At 32.7% G+C, this 17,175-nt stretch overlaps 2 protein-coding genes across 2 annotated transcripts; both read left to right on the plus strand.

Annotated features, from left to right (window-relative positions):
• Positions 1-7,288: 7,288 nt before the first annotated feature.
• On the plus strand, positions 7,289-11,053 carry LOC118032972 (threonine--tRNA ligase, chloroplastic/mitochondrial 2). Its single transcript, XM_035037823.2, has 8 exons — positions 7,289-7,742; positions 7,856-8,002; positions 8,144-8,291; positions 8,525-8,778; positions 8,882-9,259; positions 9,786-10,094; positions 10,342-10,542; positions 10,652-11,053. Exons 1-8 carry the CDS (start codon positions 7,380-7,382, stop codon positions 10,910-10,912), a joined length of 2,061 nt encoding a protein of 686 aa, XP_034893714.1. The 5' UTR covers positions 7,289-7,379; the 3' UTR covers positions 10,913-11,053.
• Positions 11,054-11,930: 877 nt separating this feature from the next.
• On the plus strand, positions 11,931-13,489 carry LOC118049406 (exopolygalacturonase clone GBGA483-like). Its single transcript, XM_073404602.1, is given in 7 exon segments — positions 11,931-11,988; positions 12,113-12,178; positions 12,181-12,419; positions 12,494-12,683; positions 12,686-13,004; positions 13,113-13,195; positions 13,198-13,489. Coding segments are annotated over 7 exon segments (1,086 nt in total). The 3' UTR covers positions 13,329-13,489.
• Positions 13,490-17,175: the final 3,686 nt, after the last annotated feature.

Here is a 17,175-nt window from a genome sequence, read left to right on the forward strand (position 1 = left end):
GTCGTTAGACGACGTCGCGACCCCCTGCGACACCGTAAATGCCACATCTTGCATTGAAGTTCTTCTAATGTAATTATGAATTGCCATGGATGCGACAACAATTTGAACTTGTGCCTTGTAATTATAAGAAGGCATATTCTGTAGGATTCACTATCTTTTTTTCCAAACTCCAAATGTTCGTTCTATCACACAACATAATGAAGAATGCATACGATTAAAAATTTCTTCACGAGTTTGTGGTTGTCCTTGCCTCCTAAATTATTGCAAATGATATCTCTGACCTCTATATGGACCTAAAAAATCCATATTCATTAGGATATCCTGAATCAACCAAGTAGTATTTCCCTGGAAAAACATATAATTGTTTTAAACTGAAAATTGCAAAAAAAAATTAAAAAAATAACATTAATTATCATATACACACACACATATACACATATTACTACCTTTCGGTGGCTTAGAAAATTTTATACGTGGATTGTCAATTGCCTCGAGAAAAATTCGTGTATCATGTGCACTACCTTCCCAACCCGCCCAAACAAATGTGAATTGCATGTCAAAGCTACATGTAGCCATAACATTTTGGGTCGGCACAACTTTTTGGCTGATAAATGGGATTTGCTATTCAAAAGAAACACATGCACAGACATGTGTACCATCAATAGCTCCAACACAATTCTAATATACGATTAACTAGCAAAATAACATCAATTTGAGCTAACAAAAAAATTAAATTTCACTAATTCATGAAATACGAATCACCATTAACAAATATGATTAACGATATTACCTTGAAATGTGGCATATACCTCGGATTGTTCACAATTTCTCTCGGTGTGTTTACAAACCTGGGATCTGCAGGTTGAATTAAATCTGTAGCGAGCAAACAAACTGATCTAAGAACCTCATTAAAGTACCTAATAATTGTTTCTCTTGAATGTTGAAGTCTCTCCTGAACTTCCCTGTTGGAAGCACCCAAAGCTATTGTATAAAGAAATATTCCAACTTTTTCAAAAACACTCATTCTTCTAGATGCCTTTAACCCATATTGGTTTTCAAGTTTAAAGCATAGACTTTGAAAGGTTGTTGCATCCATCCTAAACATGTTTACACAGCGCGTCCAATGTCCATGTAATATTTCTATCAACCATTGTATTCTAGTGTTATATGAATCCATACAAGGCTCCTTATATATATAAGTATTATAATATAAAGATATGGCACATGCTGTGTATAAAATCAATTTCTCATCATCGAACTCCCTTTCCCAAAACAACTCACCTTCTTCATCTGAATCATCATTGTCATCATCGTCGTTAATGTCAGAACTGTGATTACCATTGCAATCTCCATCGTTTATAGAAGAATTACCATAATTAACATAATCGACAACGTTATTCAGTACGTCATCATAATCCCTGTCAAAAAGTGATGAAAACCAGTGTGAATCCATATTTATCATGCCATACAAATTTTTTTGTGAATAATTGAAAATTGTATGACTTGTTACCAAAAAAAAATAAAATGGATAATGCATTCTTGAAAATAAGTGTTATTGTTCACTTTCTCCATGTTTAATGAAATTTTGCTCGGCTTGTAAAATTTATAAGGCTATATTTATTTACAATTCAGTCCTTTACCTTCTTTGAAAGTGAAATTGAATTTCTTTTTCCAAAATGCCTATTATCTCTAATCAAAATTTATAATTCCACTTGCTATACACAACATAAAAAATAGAATTTCAACAGATCAAAATTGGAATTCCAGAAACAATGAACAAATCACAAACAAATTGTTTTTCCTTTTCATTTCCTGCTTCCAGTATTTTATTTCTTGTGCTAACTATAATATGTCAACTGTACCATACATCACTAAAAATTGCATTTCCAAAACTGAGCCATACGATTAACTATAATATTTTCATTTCCCTCTTGCCTGATTCAATAAATAATAACCATGTTTGCCACCTTTACCCAAGATTCAAACTGGTTCTACTTATGGAATGCTGCTTCAACATATTGAACAAGACAATGATGACATTATGTAGAAGAATATACAATGACAGAGGTCTCTAACAAAGCTAACGATTTTCTACCCTTCACTATCCCAATGCACACCATAAACAAACATTTAAAAACCTAAGAAACTAAACTAACTTGTAATGCATGCCATAACATTAACCAATTGGCTGCAACCTAATGAATTCAATGGAACTTACCTATTATATATGTATAAATAGCAGCAATCAGCAACACCAGCAATTAGAAACAACCACTCTTCTGCAGGTACTAACACATTCGATTTCTACCCAAAGAAATTGACAATATGCAAACCCATAACTTCCCATACTTGTTGGTATTTATATAAAAATACATAGGAATGGAAGTAAATTCCAAAAACTATTACCTAACTTTCAAAAACTACCATTCAAGAGCAAGATACCAAACATTCAAATATGGCATACACCAACTGAAAATTTCAAAATTAGCAACCTAGATGTACCATTCAAGATCAACTAACCAAACATTCAAAGTATAATACAAACAAGCAGTAGTCTTGGTTGTATAACTTATTATCACTAACCATTCAACTTCAAAGTAACCAAACTGCAAAGGAGTACTTTAACAAGCTAAACATAACATTCAAAGTTAAGCATTCACATATTTAAGATACCATTGAAAGATAAGCATCCACATAATTAAGGTCTACAATTCAGAAATTAACATCCATGAAATTCCAACCCAACATCACTATTTAGTCATACATATATAACAAAACATACATGGTAGTGGGTTCCAAAAACTTAGTTACGGAAATACATCAAAACATGGGCAACTCCTTTTAATTCTAGCAACATTTACAACACAGGAAGTCTGCAAAACCAGTGGGAAATATTTCAAACAACTAAATATGTTACTTGTCTACATAATTCAACATAAATACAAAGACATGAATAGGGTAAAAACCTAAAAACTAACCTTGTCGATCTAATTTTGTCTGTGTTGGTCAAACATTATTTTTAGCCATGACATTTTTCTGTCAATACAACCCATTGCAGCCCACATCTCCCTCTTGCTCCTCGCACAGAAGAATTTAGTTACAAAGGTATGTAGTTCACTACCAAAGGCAACTCCATCAATAGAGTGCAGTTCTTCCATTACCTCTTCAATGCTACAACCTTTTTTTATCTCTGCAAAGAGCTGTGATCCCTCTAGGTATGGAGACAGTCTCAAAATTTTTATCCAGACGTGCAACTAGTGCTACTCTCATTCCAGTTCCCCTTTTCTTTTTTCACAATTGAGGTGTAGTTTGATGTGGACTCTTTCTCTTTGAACTGCTAGGGTTGTTGCTACTGTTTGCGACATTGCTTCCACCAACCATGTTGCTAACATCCCAACTGAAAATCAAGGATTGCATCATTTTCAGAGTCGCCACTTCCTTCTTCCATGTTAGTATCCTCATTGGTTGTATTTCTCATTCCAGCCGCCACATTATCTTCATCTGATAAAAGTCTTTGTGAAGAAGTCCAAGCATATTCTCTCATGGCCACTATGTTAGTAAACATGATATCGTACTTGGCACATAACGAGGGCTCTATGCCAACATGCCTAAACTTTTTTGCTCCTCTCATTTTTTGTGCAATGACAGCTGGAAGTAATTAGGAATGCTAATAGATAAATAAATAATACAACATGATAAAAAAATTACGATGCTATTACAAATCAGCAACTTAACCTGAATTTTTGATTGCCACCATTCATCAGTTGCTGAGATGGTCCCAAGTTCAAAAGACCAACCAACTCTAGTTTCAGTTATTAATTTGTTTCATACCCTCTAGTCCTTTTTAATCCCATCCCATTTGTTTTTAAGCTAAGATTTTGATAATGAAAGGACTATCTGATCTTTGAACGACTGTACGACAAATTTCCAACCAGCTTTGTCAAAATGTGTTTGGTCTCATACCTCTACCAATAGTTGTAATGCAAATGTCGCAAAACATGTGTAACATTGCCTTGCTCTAAGAAGCTTTATCATGTGTGTCAGACCCATCCATTGCTTATGGTTGACAATGCAATGAAAAATTAAACAAACAATTAACTAATGAACAAGAGATTGAATGCTGATAAGGCCATAATACATAGTAACATAATAGTAAATTACATGTGCAGTAAAAGGTATACAAAAGAATAACAAAAGGTTGAATGTTGATAAGGAATGAAAACATAAATAAGGAAATTATCTATAGCAGCTTGGTTGACAATGCAAGAAAGAATTCAAAGCACAATTCACTATAGCTGATAACAACTTTAATATTGATAAAGGATGAAAAAAAGAAAATAAAGAACTAATTCAAAAAAAGATTGAATGATGTGAAGTGTGAGCTAAGAAACTTGACAGGGGAAAGAACATAAAAACCTACCCACAGTGGAATAAACCTATTACTGTTTTTCATCAATTAGCAGGGGATGTTTTAATTAGCAACTAAAATTATTTGTTTAATTTACTATTACTTAGAAATCAGCAGCACACAATACCAATTTAACATAGCAAGCAGGGGATGTTTTGTGTAATACGATTTTAACACACACACACACACACACACACACAGATATATATATATATATATATATATATATATATATATATATATTGTTAATCATAGTGGTCGATGTGTGTCCCAACAATCTTCAACCATAAAAAACAACACTAATTCCCCAGTTCATTTCCTGCTACTCTGTTGATAATATCAACTTTAACTTTCTTTCTTTCTATCCTTTTTCTTTTACGAGCCAAAAGGCTAGGGTTACTCAGCTAATTTCTTGTACTAGCCCTCCTTCAAATATGGGAAAATAAAAACTCTTTTATTTTGTTGATAAATGAAAACAACTGTTTTGCCTAAATGGATGGCAATTAGAATCTGAAATAGCGAAGTTTGAAAGTTTCTGTAAAAAATAAACAAAACACATTTGCAACATTCTACTATAACTCCACTTAAATCATTTTAAATAAAAAATCAAAACATTAAAATTAAATTTCTACAAATCACCAATAAATTAAAGAATGGTTACAAATTGAAAGAACGAAAAGAAATACAAGTGAATTAACTATTTTAGCAGTAATGGTCAACGAGAGTAAAATACAAGTGAATTAAAAAGGGCATAAACAGGTCAATTTCATTGCAATGAACAAAAATAAAATTAAAATTGCTAAGGGGACCAATGAAGTAAGCACAGTACCCATTGGAAATTACAGCTGAGGTGTTTGAATGAAGTACGGTGTTGATATATGTGGTGGGGTTGTTGCTTGCAGGAACACAAGTTGCTCGTCGTCTTCTTTTTATTTTAATAATGAGAAACGAAGGAAAAATTAGCATATAAACAAGTGATTAAACAAAAGGGGATAAACAGATCTGTGCTGGAATAAACAACAAGTAACTTAAAATTTCTATAAGAACAAACCAGTGAACTAACCTTTTGGAAATTTGAGCTCTGGTGCTTGAATCACGCTTGATCTATATACATGTTTCAGGGTTGTTGCAAGTTGTTCTTCATTTCCTTTTGTTAAAGAGAAATGAATGACAATTGAACGTGCAGAAATAGAAGGAGCCATCAGTTAATGTTTTGGGTTTTGCAATAGTAATGGTTAATGTGGAGTTGTTGTGCGCAATTAGGGCTGATGTGAAGGTAAATCAATGCAAATGGAATAACAAGAATGAGAAGAGAAATGAGAACTAAACGAGGAACAATGTGTGTTTTTGATAATTCCACATTACTCATCTCTAGAAAGTTCAACTACATGTTGAATCTCGAAAAAAAAAGCAGTATTTTACTGCTTCCAAAAAAGTGTGGTCTTGCCGCATTTAAATGGTGGGACCCACGTTTTTAATTTTCAAACAATCTATAACCAAACACTTAATTAGTGCGTTTTGAAAGAAACACGAACTCTAACGCGTAGTCAAACGGGTTCTTGAAAAGTTCCGGAGAGTTTAAAAAAAATTACAAAACTTGTCATTGTTAGATGTAAATTTTTAACAATTTAATTTTGTTGGTAATATATAATCACCAATGAACTTACCAGTTGTTTATTCTATATGTAATGTGCTTTAATCACTGATGGATTTACTAACGAAATGGATGCTAATAATTTTTTTTGTTTGACATGCTATTTTTATTTGTAAACCTATCAATAATTATATTACTGATGGAATAACTAATAAAACATAAATCATTGATGATATGGTTTTTGACGATTAGTTGCCCTATGTGATACCATCATTATGCGATGATATTTTGGTAGTGAATAGAATATTAAGAAAATAATAAACTAACGTTTTATCTTAATCACTTCAATATTAAATAAATGATAAATGGATAATAAATAAAAATAATGAAAATACCTTATTAAGTTAAAATAAGATTTTTAAGGAATAAGTTATCGAAAAATACTTTAGCAAATGACATGTTATTTACTAAGATGAACGATATATCATTCATAAAAAAAAAATATCAACAGAGTGGATGACGTGTTTTTTGTTTTTTGTTTTAAATTAAATCATTCAATTGACCTGACTTTTCAGATCAAAAAAATGTCTGAGCTTTTTTTTTTTTTTTTTAATTTTAGCAAAATGCACCTAGGTTTTTTTTATTTTTTGACAGATGTAATAGTCCAGATGTTTTTATTTTTTTTAAAAAAATTAAATGTTATTTTAATTTAAACCTTTAATTAATACCTTTCTTCATGTTTAATTTTTAAAAAAACTCATTTAAGACGCTTTAATTACTATTCAGAACTTTTTTTAATTTATTTTTTTAATATTTTTTAATTTATTTTATTAAATGTTATTTTTATGTTTTTCAATTAAAAAAATTAAAATAATGAAAAATGCTTCTATATTTCAAATCTTTTTTTCTTATAAGAAAAATTAACTTAAAAATATTATTATAGTGCGTGGCGTGATATTTTATATCTATTTAAAAAAAATTTAAATGTTATTTTTTAAAATAATTTTTTCAATTAAAATACTGAAAAATGCTTCTATATTTCTAATATTTTTTTCTTATATAAAAAATTAACTTAAAAATATTATTATAGTGCGTTGTGTGATATTTTATATCTATTTAAAAGTATTTTAAATGTTATTTTTTAACATATTTTTATTTTAAAAAATATTATTTAAATATTAACATATTAAAATAATAAAAAAAGAAACTAAAATTTAAGAACCGAGGAGTAAAATGGCAATTTATCTTAAATTTAATTTTTTTTAATCTCGTTATTGCCTGGTTAGTGTTACCCACCCATATCAGGCAAGCCCCTTGAGCTGAGAAGCACAGAAACATCAACCACCCAAAAAGGCGAGGAAAATCAAAAGTAAAGCCATGTTTGTGTTACACAAAATGGCCACATCTCCTTCTTCATCTCTCTGCTCTTTCTCTCTTTTCCTCTCCAAACCATCCTCACTTCCTCTTCTGAAACCCCCGTTATTATCCCTCCACTCTCCTCCCCTCAAAAGATTCATTTCCACTGCATCAGAACTGCAACATGACACCCAAGCTGGGAGGAGGACTCTTCTTGGTTCTCCTTATACCAAAACAAGTCCTCTACTTTCCCTATCTACTGCAGCTATTGCCACCGAGTCTGCCACTGTTTCCCATAACGACACAGCAGAGAATGAGGAAACTGAAAAACTCGTGCTTCCCACCAATGATTCATCTGAGAAACTTCTCAGAATTCGCCACACGGTAAACTCATATTTTTTCCCATTTTTAATTGGATGTTTCCTCCTTCCGTTTGTTTTCATCAATGGTAAAGTTCTTTTCTTTTTAATTTTTTCCTTTTGGGACTCTTCCTTTAGTGTGCACATGTGATGGCTATGGCAGTTCAAAAGCTGTTTCCTGAAGCTAAAGTGACAATTGGGCCTTGGATAGAAAATGGGTTTTACTATGATTTTGATGTGGACCCTTTGACTGATAAAGACCTCAAGAGGATTAAGAAGGAGATGGTGAGTTTAGTTTAATCATTCTATGTCTGTTAATTAGTATTTAAAGTAATTGTTTTTAGGATTTGTAATAATGGGGAAAGGTCATGAGCCTGGGAAAAATGTTTTCAGGGTACGGAATTTATTTCTTACATCAATCTGTAGGATCGTATCATTGGTCGAAATTTACCGCTTGTAAGGGAAGATGTTTCTAGAGATGAAGCACAGAGGAGAATAATGGCTGTTAATGAACCTTACAAGATGGAGATTTTGGAAAGCATTAAAGAAGATCCCATCACTATCTATCATATTGGTAATGCTTGTCATTTTTTTTATGTAATTTTTTTATGTAGCAATCACGCTGCTGTCTTTGACAGGCTAATCATTTGCATATATACATGAGTTTTGTTCTATTAGTGTACCAAATTATTAAATGGAGGTGAATGGTGTGGCTAGGGCTTTAAATCTTATAAACATAAAAATGCAATTTTGTTTAATTGTTTAACTCTTGACTGACTTTAGCTGGATAACTGGTTTTGTTTCCAGGCGATGAGTGGTGGGATCTTTGTGCGGGACCTCATGTTGAATCTACTGGAAATATTAATAGGAAAGCTGTTGAGCTCGAGTCTGTTGCTGGTGCTTACTGGAGAGGAGATGAAAAGAAACCAATGCTGCAGAGGATCTATGGAACAGCTTGGGAGAATGAAGACCAGCTAAAAGCATACCTTCACTTTAAAGAAGAGGCTAAACGTCGAGACCACAGACGCCTTGGCCAAGATCTTGATCTCTTTTCTATACAGGTATTACTTTCCTCAAATTGTTAATCAGAAAAATGTGACCCCTTGATGTTGTTCTTTGTCTTATGTATTTTATTATAAACAATGTGGAATTTCCACGTTGCAGGATGAAGCTGGTGGTGGCTTAGTCTTTTGGCATCCAAAAGGTGCTGTTATTAGACATATTATTGAAGATTCGTGGAAGAAAACACATATAGAACATGGCTATGATTTGTTATACACTCCCCATGTGGCAAAGGCTGATCTATGGAAGATTAGTGGTCATCTGGACTTTTATAGGGAGAATATGTTTGATCAGATGAAGATTGAGGACGAACAATACCAACTTCGACCTATGAATTGCCCTTATCATATTTTGTTATACAAAAGAAAGCTCAACTCTTATCGTGATTTCCCAATCAGGGTTGCAGAGCTAGGAACAGTATATAGATATGAGTTGTCTGGAAGCTTACACGGTCTTTTCCGTGTAAGAGGTTTTACCCAGGTAGTCTCTAAAATCTTCTTTGATTATCTTTTAACTGTAAATTTATACACATGATATTTTAACTGTTATTCAATTTTGTTGCAAATGAGTGTGTGGCCTCTTTGATGAACAGCTACAATTTTATTTTGGTTTTTATATGATCTTCTTGTAGGTTTCACATGATTTTATGCATATGCATATAGGTTGCATGATCTTATGTTAGCAGTGCAAAGGTAACTGATTAAATTGTGAAGGGCAGCATGAAAACTCCTTGGTGTATCAATTTGCTTGTGTTTGATTTTGCCAATGTCCTCACCGAATGCAATTTCCGTCTATCCCTTATTGTGGATGCAGTAAAAATGAGAAGTTACTGCTGATGTAATGTTTAAATTGTCAACAGGACAATTGGCATGCATTATATTGTGCAATACAACATTGGTTGGGTTGGAGGTTGGAATGGGCCGGGGCGACGAGTGCTACATTTCCCTCTTATAATCACAGCATTACATATGTTCGGCAATAACATTTATTTTCAAATGCTTTGCAGGATGATGCACATATATTTTGCTTAGAAGATCAAATCAAAGATGAAATTAGGGGTGTCCTAGATCTTACAGAAGAGATACTATTGCAATTTGGTTTCAGACGGTATGAAGTTAATCTCTCAACTAGGCCTGAAAAATCTGTGGGAGATGATGATATATGGGAAAAAGCAACATCTGCCCTTAGAGATGCTTTGGATGACAAGGGATGGAGCTTTCAAATTGATGAAGGTGGCGGTGCCTTTTATGGTCCAAAAATTGATCTTAAGATTGAGGATGCTCTTGGAAGAAAGTGGCAGTGCTCTACTATACAGGTAGTTTTTAAATTGTTGCAGGCTGAACTTTTTTTTACTGGGTTTCAACAGCTTGATTAGATTGGCATGGCTAGATTTTTTTTGAGCGATATATCACTATATATACATATATAACCAGTTCTCCCTGGCTCACACCTAATGCTATTATTTTTTAGGATGTGGCTGTACTGAGTCAATTGTTAGCATCCATGCATCGCAATGTTGAACTTTTGTAATTGACCAATACTGCCACCTTTAAAATGCGCAGGTTGATTTCAATTTACCTCAGAGATTTGATGTTACTTATGTTGATTCAAACACGGAGAAAAAGCGGCCTATCATGATACATAGAGCGGTGCTTGGATCCTTGGAGCGGTTTTTTGGGGTCCTCATAGAGCATTATGCTGGAGACTTTCCATTGTGGCTTTCTCCAGTACAGGTTCGCATTTTACCAGTGACAGACACACAGGTATACTCAGAGTTCCTGTCTTATTATTCATATTAATGACCGTACATTAGCAAGTGTTCTCCAAGACTTGAGGTTATTAACATTTCATATAAAATTGTGTGCGACTCAGCTTGAATATTGCAAAGAGGTGATGAGCAAACTGAAAGGCAATGGTATTCGGGCTGAAGTTTGCCAAGGGGAGCGCCTGCCAAAGCTCATTAGAAATGCAGAGAAGCAGAAAATTCCTTTAATGGCAGTTGTGGGCCCCAAGGAGGCTGAGACGCAAACTGTTACAATTAGATCTAGGTTTAGTGGGGAGGTTGGGACCATCGAAGTTGATGATTTTATAAGCAGAATCAAGTCAGCCATTGAAAGGAGAGCTTCATTATGAAGTTCTTGTTCTTGGAAATTGATTTCCATTTTATTTGTTTAACATGCTTGTATAAAATACAAGAGGAAAATAGAAAATAAATACACTGTTACTGGATAAATTATTCTTATACAAATGCATATGGAAACTAGAGCTTTTCTCCATGCGCTGTTCAGTTTTTGCCCTTGAAGAACCTTTGTATTTTTCCATTTCCTTTCCCAGGTGTCAGATTTTTTTTAGTGTATTTCTGCTTATAAATCTTCCTGAAAAATTTCAAGAACAATAATATTTCCTTCCAAAACCTCGTCGGCTGGATGTTGTTATTGTAACTAGTAGATTAGTAATGGCCAATAATGATGTTTGATTAACCACTCTGATTATTCTGCAGACAATTTTCGATAGCATTACCATAGTCGCTCTAGAACTGATGATAATGGAAGAGTTGGATTATTACAGAACACAGTTAATCTGGCATGGTCGGCACCTTCGAGAAATATTGTGGTGACTGCTTCTATGGCAGCCAATCAAAATTTCCTTTAGGATCAAGAATAGTGGAAGTGCCACGGCTTGTGCAGATGCCCAAATCTGTCGAGTCTGTTCTCTACACAACACCGCCACCACTCAAATCTTTGACCTTACAATAACATCATTCACACGGTTATGTTAAACCACTGTATCATTAACTTAATTAATAGTGACTTGCTATTTTCTTTTCATAAATAGCAAGCATTATACCCTCTCCATGTGAAGCCCAAAAGAGCCTGCAGGTTAGCAAGGATGTCAGGTAAATCACCATGACCTCTGAATTAGGAGGAAAAGTTTACTGAGAGGACCAAAATAACCAAAGGATTTAGAGGTCTCAAAGAAAAACTAGAAATCCCACCTAAATTTAGGCTGAATTTGTGGCATTGATGTTCCTTGAATACACTATAAAAGTAAAAACGAGAACCGATGAGTTCAAGATGAAACTAAGAAGCTCCAGGCAATAAGAAAAGGCTGAAATATAAGAAAAGAAGGCTAACCGATGGGTTTCGAAATGATGGCCGCAGGAGATGCATACCATTTGTGCTTCTTGCTATTAGTCACCCAAGTACAAGGTTCAAATTTTGATGTGAAAGCCTATGGATGATAGCAAGGTACAAGATGAGAACTTTTGTCTTGAATTTCGTCCTGAACATTTTCTCCAAATTCAGTTTGCCTAAGGTCTTGTGTTGTTGTAAGCTATAAATAGCGCTTGGAAAGATGCCTGTGCCGCCAAAGAAGCCAGCACGGTGGTGATAGCAAAAGGGAACACATGGTTGGTCCCCTGAAATTCGAAGGACCTTGCACAGCCCCTGTAACGTTGAAGGTTCAAGGAACTCTCAAGGCTCCATCAGACCCCAAGCGACTGCGTGATGATTGGGTCGCTTTCCGGAATGTCGAAGGATTAACTGTCTCAGGCGGTGGAATATTCGATGGTCAAGGAGCAATTGCTTGGTGGTCCGTAGATAATTGTGCAAAAACTGGAAAATGCAATTCCTTGCCCACAGCAAGTCCTCATATCTCAAAGAAAACATGCATGGTTTTTATTTTGTTTAACCTGGTGTTGATTTTTTTGAACAGAATTTACAATTCACAAAGCTGACCAACTCAAAAATAGAAGGGATTACGTCCCTGAACAGCAAGCTGTTTCACATGAACATTTTGAACTGCGATAATGTGACCTTCCAAGACATTGTGATCAATGCACCCAAAAACAGCCTCAACACTGATGGGATTCATATCGGTCGATCAACTATGGTCAATATTACAGGCGAACCATAAAAACTGGGGATGATTGTGTCTCTCTTGGCGATGGCTGCCAACAAATAAACGTTGAGAAAGTAACCTGCGGACCAGGCCATGGCATTAGTATAGGAAGCCTTGGCAGATACCATGATGAACAACCAGTTATCGGAGTTACAGTGAGGAATTGCACCCTCACAAACACTGAAAATGGTGTTAGGATTAAAACATGGCCAGCTTCCCCCAGTGGCGTAGCTTCAAATGTTAATTTTGAGGATATTATCATGAACAATGTTAGCAACCCTGTTCTTATTGACCAAGAATACTGCCCTTATAGTAACTGCCTGGCAAAAGGTACTTGGAACTTTTTCATCTATCTTAATTATCTTGTTTTCTTTTACTCCGAATTTTCAAAAGAAAAGAAAAGGACTAGCTACCTGATGATTTCTTCTGTTTTCAAGGTTCCCTCGCGTGTTAAGATCTCCGATGTTAGATTCGAAGGTCTACGGGGCACCTCTGCAACTCAAGTGGCAGTGAAAATGTTTCTGTTGAGGTTGAGGATATCAACTTGGTATACAATGGAAAAGAAGGGAGCTCAACATCTCTATGCGCAAACGTGAAGCCCCAAGTCTCCCGGAAAATATTTCCGGCCACCTGTTCTCCGTCTGCTTAACCTTCTTCTAGCTAGCTGCTATTCACTTCTTATATATAATTGTAAATACTACCTCCTGGCACCCCCTCATGCTAGCTTACATGCATGAATGGCCTCTTTTTTCGACCTATACTGTATAAATTGTTTTTGGATAAGTAGAATGACGCCATTTTGGCTATGGCACATGCTTCTCCACCATCAGTTATGTTTCTTGTGTGATTTGAAACTCATTAGTATATATATTCTATGTTTCTAAAAAAATTATGATTTTTTAATATGAAATAAAAAACACTTTTTTGATTTAAATACTTCAACTTAAAAGCTTAACATAATATATTTTTATTGTGAGATAATAAACTTTTTAAAATATTTTTTTAAACTTCATTATTTACAATATGTATAGTCTATATTTACATTGGTTTTTTCTTAATTTTTTCATATAAAATATTAAAACTTTAATTTTTTTTAATTTTTTCGGGTTAACCTGAGTTGACCCATGAAACCCAGGACCCAACCCTTTGGTCGAATCAACTCTTGAGCCGGGTTTAATAACTATGGTTTTAACCACTATATAAGTAGTTGGTGTATTATTTCTTTTATTAGATTATTGAATTTCAAACTTTTCTAAAAAAATTAGATTTCTCTCTCTTCATTTTTCTATTGCTTAAGAGTGTAATTTTAGGACTTGAGATCCTTAATTTTTGTACATGTTACACATTGTGAATTGCTATTAGAGCATGTTAATCTCTTTAATAGATGGATACAGTATCAATCACCTTGCGATGTAAGAGTGAAGGCCATCTAGGTAATGTAAAGGTTAAACTAATAGCATAAAGAGTCTAATAATAAAATATAGATGATTTAGAGCAAAACAATAAATACACTATTAAGAGAGGGAAGATAGCCTATTGTGATGTAAGAAGCTTAGATTGTCAGCTAGCTACTTAATAATTGTTTCTTTGGACGTTTTGGTGTTGGCCTATCTTAATTAGGTGTTGCTGATCAAGATGATGCCTATTGTTGCTTTGTAGAAGGGTTTTTTTTTAGTATTATTAGCACTTTAGTAAATCTCTTTATATACCAACAATTTCTTCTTGTTTTTTTTTTTAAATAATATGGATGTCTGAGCTAATTTTTACACGTCTCAACTAACCTTACAGATCCTGAAATTAACAATTATATAAGTCATACAACACATTTATACGGGTCACATCATTATGGATCTCACCACTAAAATTTCTAATAACAACAACTGATATAGTAAAAAATAATATATTATTTCCTAAATGTTTCTTTCCAGAGAAAAAAACCTCATTCTCCTCTCTTACATGAGTGCATCTTGTTTTGTAGCCACTTTTTTTCAATCATGGTTATTCAATAAAATACAACAATTAACCAAAAAAAATTATTAAATTTTAATACCAACAACTCCTACAAGTGAAAACTAAGGATAATAAAATTTGTTACAAGTCAAAACTTTCAAAAATTAAAAACAACATAATTATAAAGAAACTCAAAAGACTTAATGTTATTCATTCATGTCTTCACTTTTTAAAAAAACTATTATAAACTATCATATAGAAAAAACTAGAAAATCTTAATAATACTAAATAAAAAATAAACTAAAAAAATTATTTCTTTTAAATAAGGGGGAAATAAAAAACAGTAATAATATAGAATAGAAAAGAAATAAAATTAACTAAAAAAAAATATTTAGTTTTCCAAAAAATAAATAAAACAGCTCCTTCGTTATATACACCAGCTTCAAAAAATTAAAAATAAATTGTAATTGCTAATGCTACAAAGCATAAAACTATAAAAAAATCCATGATCAGCAAAGCAAAAGCACTATATATGTGCAAATTAAAGTAGCCAAGGGGTTGCAAAATCTCAGTGAAATCTCTTGTGCCACATCCTTTAGTATTTTGCAAGATAATCCTATCTTTTTTATTTTTCTAATTATTTTAAGATTTCTTTTCCTTTTCAAATTAGGTCAGTTAAGTACTTATTTAAACAGTTATATGTTATTTTCATAATATTCTTTCTTTTAGTTTAATATTCAAATTTTATCTTCTTTTACGTGGAAAAATAAACAAGATATGATTAAGGTTTCTCAAGTCCTCGCTTTTTCTTTCATTTTCATTTCAATTCTAATTAATTAAGTTCATGCTGCATTAATTGCTTCTCCTCCAAGGTCTATAAGTTTGATTTTTAAGCTTATAATAAAATAAAGAGTTGTCATAATAAAGTAACACGTTAATTCCATTAGTCAAAACTTTTATAAGATCAACTTTGTGATAATGATCGCACCAATCTCTATCTAGAATTTTGATATTAAAATTTTCATTCCAAGACATTTTGGAACCATGGTCATTCATCAACCAAACTTGGACACTAAGACTAGGAGCCTATTTGATATTATAATATCGGTTGCTTTTCATAGTGTTTTTCACTTAAAAATATATTTGAGAAAAGTATATTAAAAATTTGAAGGATAAAACAATTATAAAACCTAATTATCAATCAACTCAATGCTGAAGGATACAGTTGAGAAAATAATTAAATATAAAAAAACAAAAAAAACAATACAAGTCAACTCGAGTAACCTGTAAAACTTGTGATGCGGGTCATTAGATTGAGATAACTTCATAGAAAGTAAATCAAAACAAATTAACACACTGTATTTTTTTTTTTTTCATTTTGGTTATAAAACTCTTTTTTTTAGTGATTTTACTATTTTATGGCTAAATTAAAGGCCAATATAGCTTCCTATTTGTTGGTGAAGGGTCGGATTAAAACTTAGGGGACCAAAATGACAAAAAATGGGGAAACTAGGTGGCTTTCTCAAAATTGGCATAAAGCCCCCCCGCCCCGCCCACCCCCTTCTTTTTCATTGATAGATCTTTGGTCCCTATAGTTTTCTAAAATTCAATCTTGGTTGAAACCGATCCTCACCACTAAAATAATTGATTTTGGTATCGACGAGTTTCATTAGATAAGATGAGTTTCATTTAGGTGTTCTTGCACCTTGAAATTACTTGAGAAATTAGATTTGACATCTAAAAGTTTTTGTGTTTTGATTTTTTTATTTCTGGATTGATTTTTAGTTGTTTAATGGAATAAACAAGTTCACATAGGTTTTGGGTTGTTTTTTTAGGCCATAAAATTATTTTAAAAATAGATTTTTTTTATGTAAACATGGATCCTTTATCATAGAATCTAGGTTGCAAATGACACGTTCTCTACCTATTTTAGCAAAAATACAATTAACCCTAATAACATAAGCCTGGGCTTTTTTTGTTAAGGCATAGGCAAGCTGGGCCTTGGCTAGTAGGCCGAAGTGGCTGGCCTTTTATTTTTCTTTTATTGGTATTAAATGCATTTATTTTCTTAGACTTCAAAAAAATTTCTTTTTTTTTTTTAATTTAAAGGTCCTTTTTTCCCTATTTAACTTAAAAAAGTGAATCCTTTTGTTATTTAACTTAAAAAAACTTAAGCATGCTTTTGTTATTTTAGTCCACATGCCCAACATTTTTTTAATATTTTTTTAGTCATTTAAAATAAAAAAAATATCCATCCTTTATTATTTAAATGAATCTTTTTGTTATTTATCTTAAAAAAATTTAAGTTCGAATCTTTTATTTCAATTCCACATGCCTACCCTATTTTGTTTCTTTATTGCTTTTTGTTATTTGATACAAAAAAATCTCACACATGATTATCGTACAATTAAACAAAATATGATCTAATTGATACAAACTTATTAAATTTGGTATGGTGCATGATCTATATAATGAGTATGACAAGTTAATCTAAGTTTAATTGAGTTTTTTTTTTTTGTATTTTTTTTAATTAATTCTTTTTTTAT

Source organism: Populus alba, chromosome 14 (genome assembly GCF_005239225.2).
Source record: "Populus alba chromosome 14, ASM523922v2, whole genome shotgun sequence".
Taxonomy (NCBI): Eukaryota; Viridiplantae; Streptophyta; class Magnoliopsida; order Malpighiales; family Salicaceae; genus Populus; species Populus alba.